This window comes from Equus asinus, chromosome 2, assembly GCF_041296235.1.
Source record: "Equus asinus isolate D_3611 breed Donkey chromosome 2, EquAss-T2T_v2, whole genome shotgun sequence".
Taxonomy (NCBI): Eukaryota; Metazoa; Chordata; class Mammalia; order Perissodactyla; family Equidae; genus Equus; species Equus asinus.
In genome coordinates, this window is record NC_091791.1 from 140,968,037 (window position 1) to 140,985,100 (window position 17,064).

Here is a 17,064-nt window from a genome sequence, read left to right on the forward strand (position 1 = left end):
TCACTTAGCTGACACCAAAAAGATAAAAACTCCAAAGCCTTTGCCAGGAAATAATCAGATTCAGAAAATAAGAGGGAGGGAAGGGGAGTAGAAAAATATGGGCAATTAAGCAGTCACGGCAGTGTGATCAGAGCCAGAAGTCTAAGAGCCTGAATTCATCTTATCATCTCTCACTGGATTCAGCAGCAACTTCTTAACTGGTCTCCCTTCTTCTATGCTTACTTCTCTCCAAAAGCTACAAAACGAATGAATTTTTACAAATCCAACACTAAATATTCCTGTTTAAAGTCCATCAATGGTAGCGCATCACCTTCAGTCTGAAAGGCAAGCTTCTTCTTGTGATTTCTGAGGTCCTTCCTGTCTGGCGCGCCCCCACCACATCCCGGCTCTCTACTCCAGCTACACTACATTACCTCCGGTCCCCTAAACATGACAAACACACGCCTTTCACATTTTATATCTGTTCATGCCATTCCCTCTTCCTAGAACACCCTGCCTTCCCTTCTTCTCCCGAAGAATTCTATGATCTTTTGAGACACCATTAATGTCACTCACTCCAGAAGGGCTATCCTGACTTCCCCAGTTCAGAATGGATTCCCCCCGTCTGTGACCCACAATGACAATCTTAACATCAAGACCAAAGAAGATGCTCTCCCTAAGAATATGCAGGTAAGTGAAAAGCAAGAGTCATAATGATAATTCAGATTTAAGAGTTTTAGCAAAAGTTCCTAAACTAATTTTAAGAACTATGTTGAGCTCCTGAAGCTTGCCTATAAGCAAGGTGTATAATTTAAAGATTTCCCAGTAGCATATAGTTAGTATATATTAATAAATATATATACTAATACATATATAAATTATAATAATTATAAAAATTATATAATATATAAATTACATAATAATATATATATATAAATTATCTAACATATACATAAATTGTTCTATTTAATGCCAGAGCAGTAGTCATGGATTAGCTGAGTGCTAGAGGAATACTGAGCCGTAGGGCAAAGAGGGTAATTGATGTCTGAAAACATCCTCTATACATATGTTTCCAAAGTTAAAAAGAAGCTACAGAAAAACTTTCTGTTACCTGCCTCTGAGCATCTTCTCTTTCCTGCCCAGGCAGAATTCCCCAGGGAGGAGAAAGGGAAGATGCATCAGCAAGAACTCCCTTAAACGCTGCTTCCTTTCAGGGCACAAGATGTGTCTGGTATATAACAGATGTTCATCAAACATGAGATGACTCTTTCTTTACCAAAACAATCTCCAAGTGCCAACTCGATTTCAGTACAATAAATTAAACAGGCGATTTTTTTAAAAGAATTTGGTACCACTCCATTCCTTCCTTTCCCATCTACTAATGCTGGTAGGCTTTACCGGAATCTGTCCTTCATTCTCTTGTTCTTATTCTCTCTTTCTTCTTCTCTGAAGTTCCAGAGCTTGGCCCAAGCCTGTTTGCACTTACCTTCCAAAGTTGCCTACAATAATGCTGGGGTTCTCCATCCATTCCTCCACTTCATTCTTCCTATTCCTATTTCCCCTTTCTAAATTTCACTACCTATTTGTTTCACCTTGTTATATTTTACGTATTTTTTAAATAAAATATCTTAAAGCCTTTCTGAAAAAAGACAGGGTGCAAATTATTAATATTTAAAACGTGACCTTCCATCTTAGGTCCTGCCCACTACTCAGGAAACTTCCCACTTGCTGCTATAATCAAACGTACAGACCGAAGAAACTGCAAATTTTTTTGCCACGTTCCATGTTAAAAACCCTCTGCAAAACCCAAAATTTCAATTTACTTGATTATTTCCTGGAGTGCTCCCTGCTGCTCGAGACTTTAAAGTCTGGATTTTCTCAAAGACCAGGTTGACTTTCCTTTTAGTAGCATCATCATTATCGGTGCTTCTGGAAAAGAGGCAGCAGACGAAAACAATGAGGGGTGCAATCTTCGGTCTCAGAATATTTTATGCCATGACATACAAACAACAAGCCCTTTAGGAAGATAAATTGCAAGAGGCATGAATTAATTCAGGCTGCAAACAAAATCAGTGTGAGAAGAGCAGGATGGATGGTGTATTTTTCTTCAAATAAACTGTTATCTGTTACCACTCAATTTGGGACAGGGGCTCCCATTTTCAAACATGTAAGGAGACATAACCACATTCTCAATAAGCTTGGAGAAAACATCCAGTGAAAACTTAGTAATTGGTTGTTTGATTCAAATGACTTATATTCATTCCAAAAAGGAATTTCTCCTGGATGTGTACCTGACACAGACACACACATTTTACTTTTAAATCTCACACTAAACCTATGTCTAAAAAAATAAATCCCAAAGCTAAGATTGTCAACACAGCAGCCCGTTGCCTAGACTTTCACAGGTAATGACCAGATAAAGTTGTACTAACTTCTACCACACCTTCTATCACAAATACCTGGCAATTAGGAAAAAAAATTTAAATAAGTTTCCTGAAATAGGCACCTCCCGTAAAGTCTCTCGCCAGTTTCTCAATAAATCATGGTACAAAAAAATAAAAGAATTTAGAGAAAGAATTTTAAAAACCAAACGTTCTTTTACCTTAATCTTAACATGGTAAAACCTTTCACAGAGAGATACTAGTAACTAGTTCTTAACTAGAAGAATCTCTTCAGCTACTTTTTTTTCCCCCCAAAGGAGCCCCTATCTTATACTTTGAACCTGACTCTTGTCAGCTCTATCTTACTGACAAACAATTGTAAGGCATAATATAAAAATATGAAGTGTTTTGATACCAATGAGCATTTGCCAAGTGACTCGCAGTCATGTTAGGCTGTAAAGCCTTTTTTTTTTCTTTTTAATCATATCTGCTGAGAGAACCGAAACAGAAACTTCACATTCCTGACTTAGAATTCCAGCGCAGTTAGTATCGAAGGACTGAAAACCAGATTACAGTACTCAAACTCACCTCCAAGATAAGTGTGTGGAAAGCGCTGCTTTTAAATGACTCACACATGCCTTAAAAATAATGGGAGCAGGGGCTCCTGGCCAATGTCAACTCCGGGGAGGGGAGAAGGTATTTTTATGTGTAACTTCTAACAAAGGACGATTGATGACGATTGTGTGCGCGGAGGAACTCAAGGTGATGGCAGACTTAATTAAACTTAGTAGACACTCTTCCTATTTTTTAATGTGTTTTTGAAACAGTAAATAGTCACTTAAAAAACATATTCATTTTTCGTTTTTAAAGTACAGCGTCCTTCCCTACACTCCCGTCCCCTGCTCTCCCCTCCCCGCCAACCTAGACTCAAATGCTGCCAGGAAAACCCCAGCCATTGAGTCTTAACCCTCAAAGGGCTCACGCAGGGCAGCAGGGAGGGCAAGACACAAGGTCTCAGAAAAGGAAATTAAGACCCCCACCAGAAATGACCATATTTGGGTCCTTTCAGGAAAATCACTAACCCTTCTTTGAGGTAATTGTAGAGTATCTGCTTGGCCGTCTCCTCATTGGTTTGTTGAGTGAGCTCTTGCTGGCCTTTTAACAGATCCGGAGTGGCCTGGAACATAACGTCTGTTATTAGGTTACAGGACCGTGCTTCCCGGAAGAAGACAAAACCCCGAATCAGAAGCTTCCAAACACAGTCCTACTTTCTAAAAACAATTCCTCAGGTGAGGATCCTCACAACGGCTGGCTCCACTGCTTATTAGCTTTGTAAGCTTGGGCAACTTACTGAACTTTTCCTCACTTCAATTTTCTCACCTGTAGATTGAGGTTAATGGTGCCTTACCTTCATACGGCTGGTGTGATCCTATAATATATAACAAATAGTTCCTGGCACTTAACAACCCTTATTACCATTTTTATCACTATCATTATTTTTTATTCTTACTACCCAAACACTAAAGGTACCACTTAAATAAACTCCATCACTTTAGGATTAACCTAAATTGGAATTAACCTAATTTCTCAGGCCAGGAACTAACTCAGTCGCTCAATTTCATGAGGTAAATTGATACATCTACACAAACGTACGCACTGAACCAATTCTGCATACTTTCAGATTTCACATATACACAAACAGAAAAATCGAGCCTCTCTATAGTGTTTGAAGAGTTACTTTACAGACAAAATCACAAAGGGAATCCAGTTGGATCTGAATTAATTTAGAAAACCATACAATTGGCAATAGGACATAGCCTGTGGAAGAAAACTCTAAAAAACCTGGGTGTGCAATTACTGATTCAAGATGGAAGATGAGTATTCCTACAGCCTCTGGCAGCATGACGCTGCAGGATTTAGATCATTTAGAAAAACCAAAAAAAATTTTAAAAGGCTCATACTAGTATTACCTGAGTATTTGAGGCGGAAGTAAATGCCTTCACAGAAATCCTCTTGGCACCAGAGTCAGGCGAAGTTGCTAGTGCCCGATTATTCTGCAGCATCAGCACAGCAGTGGCTGTTTTAATTTCCTCTTCCTTTTTATTCTGTGCTGGGAGGGAGGATGCGCTCACGGTCAAACTTCCCTGGTCAACTTTGTTTTCTGGAACTTTCCCATCTTTGTTCTGCTGCGGAGGCCTGGGGTGGGCTCCCTGCAGCCTGGCGAAGGCCCGGCCGGCGCCCTGTTTCCCACGGTGCTCCGGAGCCGGTGGCCTCTGTGGGCACACCTGCGACGGCCGGAGGAGATGCTCGCTGGACTTGCCCAAGTTCCTGCTAAATTCCGTTAGGTACTCCGAGTTCCCTTGGAGACCAAAAGGAAAGGCGCTGTCCACACTTCTGGACCTCTTCCTGTCCTCAGGATTGATTCTGTTTCGCTTCCCAGACCTTCCTCTTCTCTGCAGCCCAGGTTTTTGGTCAAATTTTTCAATTAACTGATCCACGCCAGGAATTGATCCCGTATCGATATCCCGCCCCGTTCCTGGCAGGAAGGGGATATACCTTCTGTTTTCATGACGATTAACATTGTCAGCATGAATGGCGCATTCTTGATCATCCAGCAAAAATCTGTACAAAGAGTTGGCCGAAGTGGGAGTTGTGGACGACGAGGAGGATCTCCGAGACCGAGCTCCATCCAAGACTGGTCCCGCTGAATCCTGTCGCCGGAAGGGAAGCACGTCCGGTCTGGTTTTCTTGGCTTCGGGGTGGATGTGTGGGCTGTGGGCGGTTAGGGGCCTCCCACTAGGGGAAAGGGCCTCCTCTACCGGCCCCTCCTTGGTGCAGCTCTGAAGATTCACACACACTGAGGTCTGCTTCTTGGGGTCATCTATGACCACAGAGCTGCATAAACGAATGGCTGTCACGTTGGATTTCGCCAGGTCTTCCAAAGCAGGGCTGGTAGGCTGGGAACCACTTGGTTTGGGACAGCAAGTCCAAGCCTTCTTATCGTTGGTACCTTCTTCTGTTAAGGTTTTTAGCCAGTTATTCTCTGAAGGTTGGTGATTTCCTAAGTTCAACTCATTCTTTTCAGGGTTGTAGGGCTGCAAAAGCTCTGGGTGCCTCTGGAAGTTCAGCATGTGGGATGGCTTCACTGGCCCCTCTTTGCGTTCTAGAACTCCATTCTTGCCCTCAAGGAGAGAGGGTTGTTTGGGGTTTCTTACTGGGCTTGTGGGTTGGGCATATGGGTTTTCTGGGAACTGCAGTTCTTCGGCACTGTCCTCCTCTGCCACAGACCCATTGCTGGAATGCAGAGGCAGGTTATTTATCATTGGAGATGAAAATGATGGCCCGTTTTCAGAAAAAGATGCACCTTCCAGACACCGCTCTGTGTTATTCAGGACTATGTAGGGGTGGCCATCAATCCCCTGGACCCGAATACTGACACCATAGGAGCCTGCCTTAGTGTGCTGGGAATTCCTTGATTTTTTGGTTTCCTCACTTGCGAGTCTCAGATGGACGCCGTATTCCTGCTGCACGTGTTGATATTCACCGAAATACAGCTCCATGGTTCACTGTTCCCGCTACCAGGGAAAGAGGGAGCAAAAAGAGGACATTAAGTTAGAATTACATCTGTTTAAATGAAGATTATGAGGGGAAACTTCAAAGTTCAAAGAAAACAAAACACTTTAAACAGCAAGGAGACTTCAGAACCAAATGCTGGCCCAAACAGGCCTCTCTGAATGCCAGAGTCCTCTTGACCCTGGTGTTTGTCAACACTGGGCTTGAACCCTGGCCTCAGGGTGGACGACCTGAGCCTTTGGCATAATTTCATTATTCTATTTATAGCCGATGGCTGTTCTGGTTGCTTTGTTTTTTCCTTAGTTGGTTACCTCACACTTTATCCTATTTATTTTTAACCAATAGAATGTTCCAGTTACCAGCATTTGAGAACAAATGACTTTTCCATGAAAATAATTAAGAGCTAAGGCATTCTGATGCTCACCATTTTTCTTTTTTTCTATACTGTTAATTTTCCTGTCTAAACAACCCTTTCAACCTTTTTTATGCACAATCCTGATTTGAAATCTTAATCATTATTTATTTCGGATATACTGTTCAAAACATTTTAAGGAATTGGTTGTGAGACTGGCAGTAAATGATTAAAAATAATTTTCAATCATTTTTTCTTACCAGAACAGTTCAAGTAACATATTGATCTGAAAAAATGTTATAAAAAACTGAAGACCTGGGGCTCTTTATTTTGTGATGGGTCCTAATGTTAAGAATCATTGCCTCTGCCTTTCTGGGGTGTGGCCACCCTTGTCAGAGACTGCACACAGGTCCCCAGGCAGACACCCATCCCCCTCCCACACTCTGAGGTTCTCTCACCAGAAATTCACTTCTATCACTCTAAAAAACTCCAACAGCAAAGCAGATGCAGGAGAGCCGCAACAATTGGTCACAGATAAACTGTCTCATTTCCTTCACTGTTAGGGGCTTTTTTGAGTTTTCTTTCTATTTTGGGATCAATCTGGTAGCATTTTATTATCCAAGAAAATCCTCTATTCAATCCACATTTTCAAATTTTATTTGCACAGAATTTTGCACGGTATAAATCATTTCATCTCCTCTAATTTCTACCTAATTTTCATTTGTGCTTTCTTCACCTATTTCTTGATTATACAGGTAAAACTACATGTCCATTTTTTTAAATTGTTGTTCCCCTGAAGAATCAGCTCTTAGCTTTATCAATCATTTTTTAAAGTTTTCTAACATTGAGTTTTAGTTTGATCTTTCTTATTTCCTTGTGCTTTCCTCTGTTTTATTTTGTTGTTCTGTTTCCAATTTCTTAACTTGCATGCTTCACTTGTTGCTTTTCACTCTTTAATTATATCCCATGAATTGTGATATGTGACTGTGTCAGTTAGGAATTGTGTTGGTTCCTACTATTCAAGAGACCCAAAATAGCAACTTTAAGAGTTAGGGTATGTTTTCCCCAGAGGTAGGAAGTCCAGTGCTGGAATGAATCCCAGGATATCTTTGAGGAACACCTCTTGTATCTTTATATTCATCTACCTTTAGCATGTATTAGACACCTTATAATTACAAGATGGCTCATCTAGCATCACATATGCCAAAGACTTATTAGGCCAGCTGATGGTCAACCTTCTTTATAAAGGAGCTTTCCTGGAAGCCCCAGTAATCTCATACACTTTATTGGTGAGAATTGGGAAGTAGAGTTTTTTAGCTAGTCATTGACACTCTCAACAAAACCAATATTCTGCTAGTAAAAGAGAGAAGAGAATGGATATTGGGAAGGCAGCCAATAGTTTCCACCACAGTAATGTTTCTATTATTATTTTTTAGATAGTTTCAATTTGTGGTTTTGATTTTGTCTTTGACCGAAGAGTTGTTTTTGAGAAAGTTTTTTCATATCCATTATATTTTTTGTGTTGTTTTGGCTTGGAGGATCTGTATTTCTATCTGTTGTTAATTTCTACTTGTAGTCAAAAAATGAAGTCTCTATTATTTCTTTTTAAACGTATTTAGATTTCTTTTGTCAGCAAATATATGGATAATTTTTGTCAACGTTTAATGGGTGCTGGATGTAGTCTCTATTTTAAGGCACGGCATTCAAAATACATCCATACAACCTGACCAGTTATTTAGGTCAGCTAGAGCACATCCTTACTTATTTTGTCTTTCTGATTTGTCTTGGGTCTTTCTGGATCCATTCGTCTCCTACTACTAGCATGGTGCTGTCAGTTTTGCTTGATTATTCTTTTAAATGTAAAACATATTAGATATCATCGCCTCCCATTTTACAGATAGGAACAACTTGGAGAGGTACATTTATCCGCAATATTCATCATCATCTCACCAATTCCAATTATTTCATTATGTCTACCTTCAGTTTTATCAGAGTTATACTAACATTTTTAAATAATTTAATTTTTAGTCAAAGTAAGACAAGATAGAATAAAAACCTGTACTCTCCAGCAACCCATCCCCAATCCGGGTCACATTCCCCAGAGGAAACCAACTGCAAATATTAGTTATTTCTTCTAGTACTTTCCATGTTGCTAAGCAACATGCCTAGCTGCAATTTCTTGTCAGTTTTACATATGGTAGATGACATATCATACATATGAATTTCTCATTCTACTAGTTTCCCAATAATAAAATCAAGAGCCAATTGTTTATATTATTATGACTACATAAATATTGTCCACTAAAGGGCCAAAATTACAGACTATGGTCATCTTTCCTTTCTTACAAAACTTTTAACTTTTCTAGAGTTAATAATTGATTGCTATTTTTACTTGTCTTGTTTTCTAGATACCTATCCTTAAATTGTTTCATCAGCTACATCACATCTGTTAGATGCTTATCAGTATTAATTTCCAGATGATCAAAATAGATAATTTGGTGATTTTTCCCTGGTAACCTCCATTCTGTAGTCTTCCATCCTCCCACCCTATATTAGGGTCTACCTGCTCTCTTCCTTTTGTCTATACTGTTTCCCAAGTTTCATGTCTTCATCTTTCTTGGTTCACCCAATCAATCTGAAGGAGCACACTTCAGACCAATTTTAAGCAAAGTCCAAAAGACTAAAATTTTTGAGTCCTTGTATTTTGAAAAATGTCTTTCTTCTCGGCTTACTTTTGGTTGGTAGTCTAGCTGGATTTAGAATCTAGGTTAAAAATCATCTTCCCTCAGATTTTTTAAAGTATCAGTCCATTACCTTCTAGCTTCCAGGGATGCTGTTAAGAATTCTGATGCTATTATGATATCCTTTCCTCTGTATATGTCCTGTTTATTTTTCTCTGAACATTTTCAGGACGTTCTCTTTGTCCCTGGTATTCTGAAATTTCACAATGACAAACTCAAAATCAGGCACTTTTATAAAACATGGACACAACATATTCCTTCAATTTGGAAATTCATGTCTTTAGTTCTATGAAATGTTCTTGTGTTATTTCTGTGATAATGTTTGGAGAACCATTTTATTTTGCTCTTGGTTTTTGCATCTAATATATTAGTAAGGTTGAATCTATTAGACCAGATTCCAGTTTTTCATATTTCTTTTCTCATCTACTTTTCAACTCTGTCTTCTTTGTTCTACTTTTTAAGAGACAGCCTCAACTTTTTAAAAAAAATTCAAGTATTTAATTTGTAATTTCCAATATCTCTTCCTTGTTCTCTAGTTGTTTCTCTTTCATAAATGTTATTCTTATTTTAGACATGAAATAGCTTGTCTCTCTTTCTGAGGACTATAACTTTTTTTTTAAAAAAATGTTTCCCCTGCTGTCTGCAGCATCGCAAAGTTTCTCTTTTCCTGTTTGTTCTGGTCCCTTTCATGTTGAAGGCTTTCCTAACATGACTTGGATCCTTGGCTGCCTGATCCTATTTAAAGATTTAAGAGTGAAATACTAAAAGGAGATTGAAAGCTCTGTATATGTGGAGAGGAGTTAATAGCTGGTGAACTTCAAGAAATGGGGGGCGGGGGGGGGAGGGCACACCAAGCTTTCCACTGGGGACCCACACATTTCAGTATCTGGGGGCATTTTTTTCTGAAGCTGTTCAATTTCTCAAGAAAAGAATCCTGCAATCCACTGAATGGTGGCATCATGGGGCAGCGCAGGGGACAGCATGGAGGCCCCGCTCTTATTTGATTCCCCTGTTTTCAGTCACCCACACCCCCTTCCAACTTTATTCCAGTTCAATTTCTCCAGAGAACAGACCCCAGTCTGCTGCTGGGGTGGGGACGGGGGCACGGGCAGATGGGTGCTCAGATATCCAGGGTGCAGAGGAGACCCTGGAAGTCTAACTGCTCTAGTTCTCAAGGCTCTTAAATCATGCCCTCTATGCTGGCTCCTCACCCTGCCTTCCGCAGTAACCCGTGCCTTCCATCTGAGCCTCTCAGCAGTTCTGCAGGCAAATTACTTCATTTCTATATTGCCGGCCTTCAGGCTGACGCAGCCGTCCCTGCACTACTTCAATATTACGCCTCCATTTGCTTCAGAGCGCTCCTCCGCCAAGTCTCCGTTGCCATTCTTTGTCTTTGTGGGTTTAATTTTCATTCCTTTACTATCTTTTGAGTGAGATTTGGAACAGGAGCTAACTAGCTTATCTAGCTTGACGAGGCTAATAATATTCGTGAAACACTTTGAGACCAGCACAAGAACAGCAAATGTGCCTTAAAGTGATGAAGGCCAAAGCATGAAGGCCAAGACCAAAAGGACCAGATGTGTCTTGATCCCTTGTTTCCAAGCAGCGCTGGCCATGTTTTATTCTGGATCTCTCAAAGTTTGTGTATTCATTAGAGTTTATAACAAATATTTTTTTAACAGAAGTGCTTCTGTACAAATTTATCCACCGTGATGCTTTTTTAAAATGGTATTTACTAAATGAGGTCACTTTACTCACCCATAATCTCTTCTTCTGCTGACTCTGACTTTTCTATGAAAATATTTCTTCTAATATTTATTAATAAAATCCTTTTCTAGGGTTTCATAGTCCTTTTCATTAGTTGCTGCTACTACAGTCAACACTAATTACATTTCAATCTTTGAATAAGGCCACTTGGTTTATTACAATCTTAGCTCCCTGTTAGCAAATTAATCCGCATATTTGAATTTCATGAAACGTTCACAATTTACATTTCCTTGACAACAAACCTCAATCCAATATTTTCACAGAAAGACATTTCTCAGCTGGACACTGTCTTAAGCAAATATGGATTTCCTTCTCAATCACAGTGTAAACACTGAATTAATGAATGGATTTAAGGACGGCTATTCTCTGTGGTCAGACACCAGGCCACGTCACGATCCTACTGCGCTCCACAGCCACACTTGCTCAGTCGGGGACTAAGTCCAACCAAGGGCTTACATAATTTTGCAGTAAATGCTGACCAATTGCCAGGATGTAACATTGTGGCACTTGGCAAATGAAAGTGGTGTTTTGGAGTGGAAATAATGCTTTTGGAAAAGATCGCTAAATGATGATAATTGCTTTAGTTAGCGAGATCAATGAGTATGTTTATGAGTAAGAACAAAGAGCTTAGCACTTGGAAGAACTATGAACCTATGCCAGATAGAAACATTTCCTCTCTCTGGGCCATCACATGTTATCAGCTGAGCACAGAGATTAGTCACAATGCTGGGCCACACATTCCCGGCCTCACCACTCTAATCCCTGTGGCACCTCCAAGACCTGGAAGCATAGTCAGCAGCCATTGCAGAGGCCCTCATGGCTACCACGGATATGCAGCCAGGCAAGTCTGCCCTCCGTCCCGAGGACAACAGTCCCCGGTGGCCAGGCCAGGCTGGGCCAAGCACCCAGCACAGCACCTGGCACAGGGGAGGGACTCCATGTACACAGACTTAGAATGAAAAATTCTGTTTTATCATCCAAGTCATTTCAAAGAACACCTAAAGGAGGGGTGGGGAGCTAATGAGCCTCAGCGCAGTCTTCATCTTAATTCCAGGAAATCAGAAGGGAGCCACAAACCAAAGAGTAATTTCTGCCAAATGGGATTTGGTGGTTGGCTGGTTCCGAGAGAAGCCATTGCCAGTCTGAGGATACATACCAGTTATAACTTCTAAAGAGTGGACAAAACTTTACTCCTAAGGACTTGCTTGTAAGTCTGGTGGGAAGACATGAATTTTGTGTGGGATATCCACATTGAAACCTCAACTAGATAAAAGTAAAAAATTAGAGTTTGGAAAACCCAAGATTAGCAAAACGCGTACTGGTTTTTCCACGTAGTCCCAAACACGACAGAAAGAGGTAGCCTTACCTAAACTGAGCTTTATTTGCTTGCTTGCTTTCTCCTTTCTTTCTCCCTATCTATCTCTCTGTGCTGTAGCACTAACACAGGAAACTGACCAAACTTAAGATTTCAAAGGAAATGTCTCACACAGTCAAGCCTTCCGAACTCCCTGGGAAAACAAGTTCAAAAATAAACTTGGAGGTTTCAGAATGACAGCAGAGTTGCTGTCTACTTTACACAGTTCAGTATGGTTTGAATCTCTTTAAATGAGCATGATGACCAAAATTTTTCTATGTTTGTGGAAAAAATTAAATCTTTAATATTGAGTGCTGCAGCTTCCCCCTAAACCCACCCAGCTTGCACAAAAAGGAGAGTGGCAAAAGGGAAAAGAAAAGCCTGCAAGAAGGTCCTCTTCTACTAGGGCTGGAGATCCTGGAGGATCACGAAGACCAGGGCTCATGGGACTAACTAATCTGACCACATGAGAATGGAGCGTGGGTGTCACGCTGGACCTCCTGGGACCCTCCCCACACCTCTGGAAGTCCACTCCCTTCCTTTCCCCATGAAGGGTCTCCCACCACATCAGTCTCTGCTCCATTTCTGTTGGTTCTGATCCCAATCCTCTTTTCTTACCTGATTAGCAAAAGTATTACCACTTAGTGTATGGTGTTCTTATATCGCCAAGTTTAATTTTAAAATTCAGTGATTGGTTATCTTATATTCCTCATGGTCTCTGAAAAAACATAGAATTCATGTCCCTAAAATGTTTAAGATATGTTATTCATCCTTTCTCACCTCTGAGCCCTGAAATGATTTCTAAAAGTTCTCCCGCCGATGCAGAGCTAAGCTATAGAAGTCTGCAATTCTGAAGATGAGTAACGGAGCCTAACATCCAGGTGCAGGGGCACGGACTATGTCTACCATTTGACTCAGCTCAAATCCTGACTCTGGACAAGTTCTTTAACTTCTCTGAGTGTTCTCCTACCTCTGAAGTCAGATTATTAATAATGACTTCATAAAGTAATTGGGAAAATCAAATCACATATTGAATGCTAAATGAAACAACAGGATATAACAAATGAAAAAAATTCCAATGTGGCATTTATGGCCATAAGAAAGCTGACTTTGATCATAAAATGTTTTTAAATACTTTGAGGCCGAAGCTAAAAACTCCACTGGTTAACCAAACAGCATTAACCACCAACATCCTGAAATAATTTATTAACTAATTAAGAAACCAGAGGGCTGAGAATCTAAAGTACAGTGCTGTGTCCACCGTGGAAATTTAATAAATAATTGTTGGCTAAATAAATGAATGTTTTTATGTTGCCAGGTACACAGAAAAGATCTTAACCAGAAATAAGAGACCTATGACATTTGTGCTGTAGTTTCCCATAAGGAGCCTAAGCCCAAACGCGTCCATACAAGGTTGGTGCGTTTTCCCTCTAAGCCCAACTCTAGCTTCAGAATCCTCCTCAACACTGAAAAGCTCTTCAGACTCAGTTCATACCTTATGCTCACATTCACGTTACTGACATTAACACAATGCTATCAGGCCACCAAGAGGAAGGTACCCAGCAAGAGAAGCTTCTGTCCTTACACAGTTTCTACAACCTTTACTTTCAACATTTTTTTCTCCAGTAAAACACTATCTCCTTTCAGCTACAAAAATCCTGCTCTTTCTCCCAGGCTCACCAACTCCAGCAATCTCTGCCGTCTCTGGCATTCTAGTACACAGTCAGTTCTACTCAGTTCAGCACAAGCTCTTTCATAGATCAGTTTTGGCCCAACAACTACATTTTAGGTTTTTTCAACTGATTCTGAGTCAGACATGCACGTCATCCCCCCACGGTGCCAGGCAAGTGAGGAGCGCTTCCTTTATATCATAATGTCTGGTCAGATCCTCGAAACCCCTCCCCAGTAAGGGATTCTATTTCCTCCCCCTTTAGAGAGGTGTCAATTCTGAGGGCTGGTAATGTCCCCAAGGTCTCACACCAGGCTCGGAGGCAGCACCAGGATTTAGACCCAGACCTTCTGTCTCTAAGACCTGAGCCCTTTCTTGAACAGGGACCACGTTTTCATTTTTCGGCCTCCCACGGTCTCTGGTACAGTTAGGCTGACATGGGCATCGGACAGCTGTGGACGTGGACCAACCTGCATCTCTATGTCCCTCTGCATTGGCAGGCCAGCAAGGCAGCTTCCTGTCTGTCAGATCTCAGTGGAAGTGTCACTCCTCAAGGGGGCCTTCCTCTTTGCCATTTTCCCAGCATCCAGAACAGCATCCTGCACATAGCAGGTGCTGAATGAATACAGGAATGAATGAACTAATAAATCACATAAACGCACAGCTCTTTGACTCCCCTTTTAAAATTCGAACAATTTTTTTTCAAGTCAAGATTTTCCATACAAATCCCATATGCCCATCCTGTAGGCACACCACTACCTCTGGCTGGAATATGTTTAAAACACCAGAATCTGATCGTCAGCATCATTGCGGCTTTTCTTCCTGCCTCCAGGCGCCACGCTCACAAGATATGTGTTCCAAAAGTAGAAAATAGGCCCTGGGGTTATCAAGCATCTCTGAAGGGGAGTAAAGCGACACTGGGGAATTTCAACAATGCCAGCTGTAGCAAGCCCGAGTCCCTAAACTCCTCAAAGAGGATTTCTGCAAAGTGAGTCCCAAAGCTAAATATCCTCCCCTGGAATATATGTTATGCCTTCTGCAAAGTCCCTCTTCTTGGTCACTCAAAACAAGATCAAACCAGGGAAGCTTGTCCATCTTTGTCTTCATCAGAGAAAAGACTGAAGGAGTCAGCATCCTGAGCAACCTTGGCCATATGACTGCCAAACCAGAGCGACCTGGAGAGAGCTGGCAGCAAGCAGACTTACTCCTCCCTGCGGGCATCAATTCACAAGCCAAGCAAGTCTCATCAATGGATCCGCCAGTTGTTTGTAGGGGATCCAGAAAGACTATGCTATAAATGACAGGCACCAGGATTTGTCCACAGAAACCTACTGAGTATCATATAGCGTGACTGTTAAACAGAAAATAACACTGTGTAGTCACCCACAATATCAAAAAATGAAATTAAAATAAACCCTCTAAAATAGAAACCTAGCAGACTCCCACATGTGTAAATTCAGGTTGTCTGTACCACCCAAGTTTGATGACACCAGTAGTCTGATGAACTCTTGGGTGGGCAACAGGGGAAGGGGGACTGTCCCAGACCCCAAAGTCATGCCGAACATGTTATATCTTGTTCTCACCAGTTACTTAGGTAAATGAAGAACGGAGGGTTCTTTCAGATCTTCTGAGCATTTTTGAGGTCCTCGGCTCCCTTTCTCCTTTCCTAAAGCCCTCCCATGCCATCCCTAACTTCACATTCTGCTCTTCGTCTTCTGCCCGAGTCTCCCTGGTTTCACAGCTCCACACAGCTGGGCTCGTTAGTACAAGAGTCTCAGATTATATTTGGAAGTTGCTATGGTAAGAATGTTTGTGTCCTCGCAAGATTCATATGTTGAACTCCTCACCCCCAAAGATGATGGTATTAGGAGGCTGAGGCTCTGGAAGGTGGTTAGGTCATGAGGGTGGAGTCATTGTGAATGGGACCAGTGTTCTTATAAAAGAGACTCCACAGAGCTCCCTAGTCCCTTCCCCCATGTGAGCACACAGCGAGAAGGCGCCGGCTATGAACCTGGAAGAGGTCCTCAGAAGAATGCCCCCTGCTGGCGCCTTGATCTTGGACTTCCAGCCTCCAGAACTGTGGGAAACCGATTCCTGTTATTTATAAGCCATCCAGTCTGTGGTATTTTGTGAGAACAGCCTGAAGCGACGAAGACAGAAGTGAACAGGATATAAACAAACACATACCTTCAAATGAAATGTGTGTGGAAGGACCGTTCAAGTCTCTTTCAAAGCAAGAACTTGTCTCCCTCTTGGGCCCCATTTCCTAAGTGCAGAATCCCTTCCTCTCTGGTGTCTAGGAGTCAGGGGACGGCAGAAGGGCCTGGGGCAGAAGTTAGAACTGGGAGCTTCTGACTGCATAGCCTCCTAACCCAGGCCCTGGCGTGGATGGGTAAAGGCCATCCATTCTATTACCTTTATTTTATATTTAAATATATTTATTTTATACAGATGTCTCCAGTAAGGAAATTTCACAATTTATGATGTTTCTCAATAGTCAGAAATTGAATTAGCAATCAGAAATTGAAGTTTCAATTATATAAATAAAAGTATTATATAATTTAGCCTTTTAGGCTTTGTCAGTATATAGTTTTGTATTCATGTGAATATGGATATTTTTAAATGTCACTATCTTGAAAGCATACTAAAATTTAATAGTCCACTCAGAGCCTATCCTATCCTTATTTTGTTAAAAATAGCTTTCCACAAGCACTTCGAGAAGTTAAGACCTATTTCTAGGAGCCCTGTCCTCGGTCGCATCTTCACTACTGATTAATAGCTATTTTAGTCTTTCACAAGCTTGACATACAGAAAAAATTCTCAAAGACCCTTAGTATTCACTTAATGTATGAATATTAAACTATTATAGATCATGTCACCATAAAAACCAAAACAAATCTGCATATTAAATACAATTATAAAACCCATACAATTCAAATTCACAACATGAATTTAATAGGCAGGATAATGTTCATTTTGCTGAAACCAAATCACCATATGCGGTACGAACAGGAAGACACCAACCACAGCAGGCAGGCCTTCATGATTTCATCGTGCACACATTACCTTGTGCAATTTTCTGTGACCTCTTTTTATGCAAACAACTATGAAACCTTCATTTGTGCAGACTGCCATAAAAATATCAGGTCTTCACACGGTGTGATGGCCTCATTTACATGTCCGATCCATCTCAGTTCTTTTCCAATAGTTGGAATTAAACTATTGATAATTAAACTAGTGATAATTAA

The 17,064-nt window shown here is 41.0% G+C and overlaps 1 protein-coding gene across 6 annotated transcripts in view; it reads right to left on the bottom strand.

The window, feature by feature from the left end:
- CGNL1 (cingulin like 1) overlaps window positions 1-17,064 on the bottom strand; it is a 152,963-nt gene that overhangs the window by 93,332 nt on the left and 42,567 nt on the right. For 5 of the 6 annotated variants that reach the window (XM_070500868.1, XM_070500876.1, XM_070500886.1 and 2 more), the window contains 3 exons: window positions 4,331-5,935; window positions 3,443-3,537; window positions 1,803-1,908 (listed from right to left, as the gene is read on the bottom strand). In XM_070500868.1, the coding sequence (XP_070356969.1) occupies window positions 1,803-1,908; window positions 3,443-3,537; window positions 4,331-5,920 (1,791 nt within the window). In that variant the 5' untranslated portion in view covers window positions 5,921-5,935. Of the gene's footprint in view, window positions 1-1,802; window positions 1,909-3,442; window positions 3,538-4,330; window positions 5,936-9,099; window positions 9,220-17,064 lie in introns of all 6 variants that reach the window. The other variant, XM_070500873.1, reaches the window with a different exon arrangement.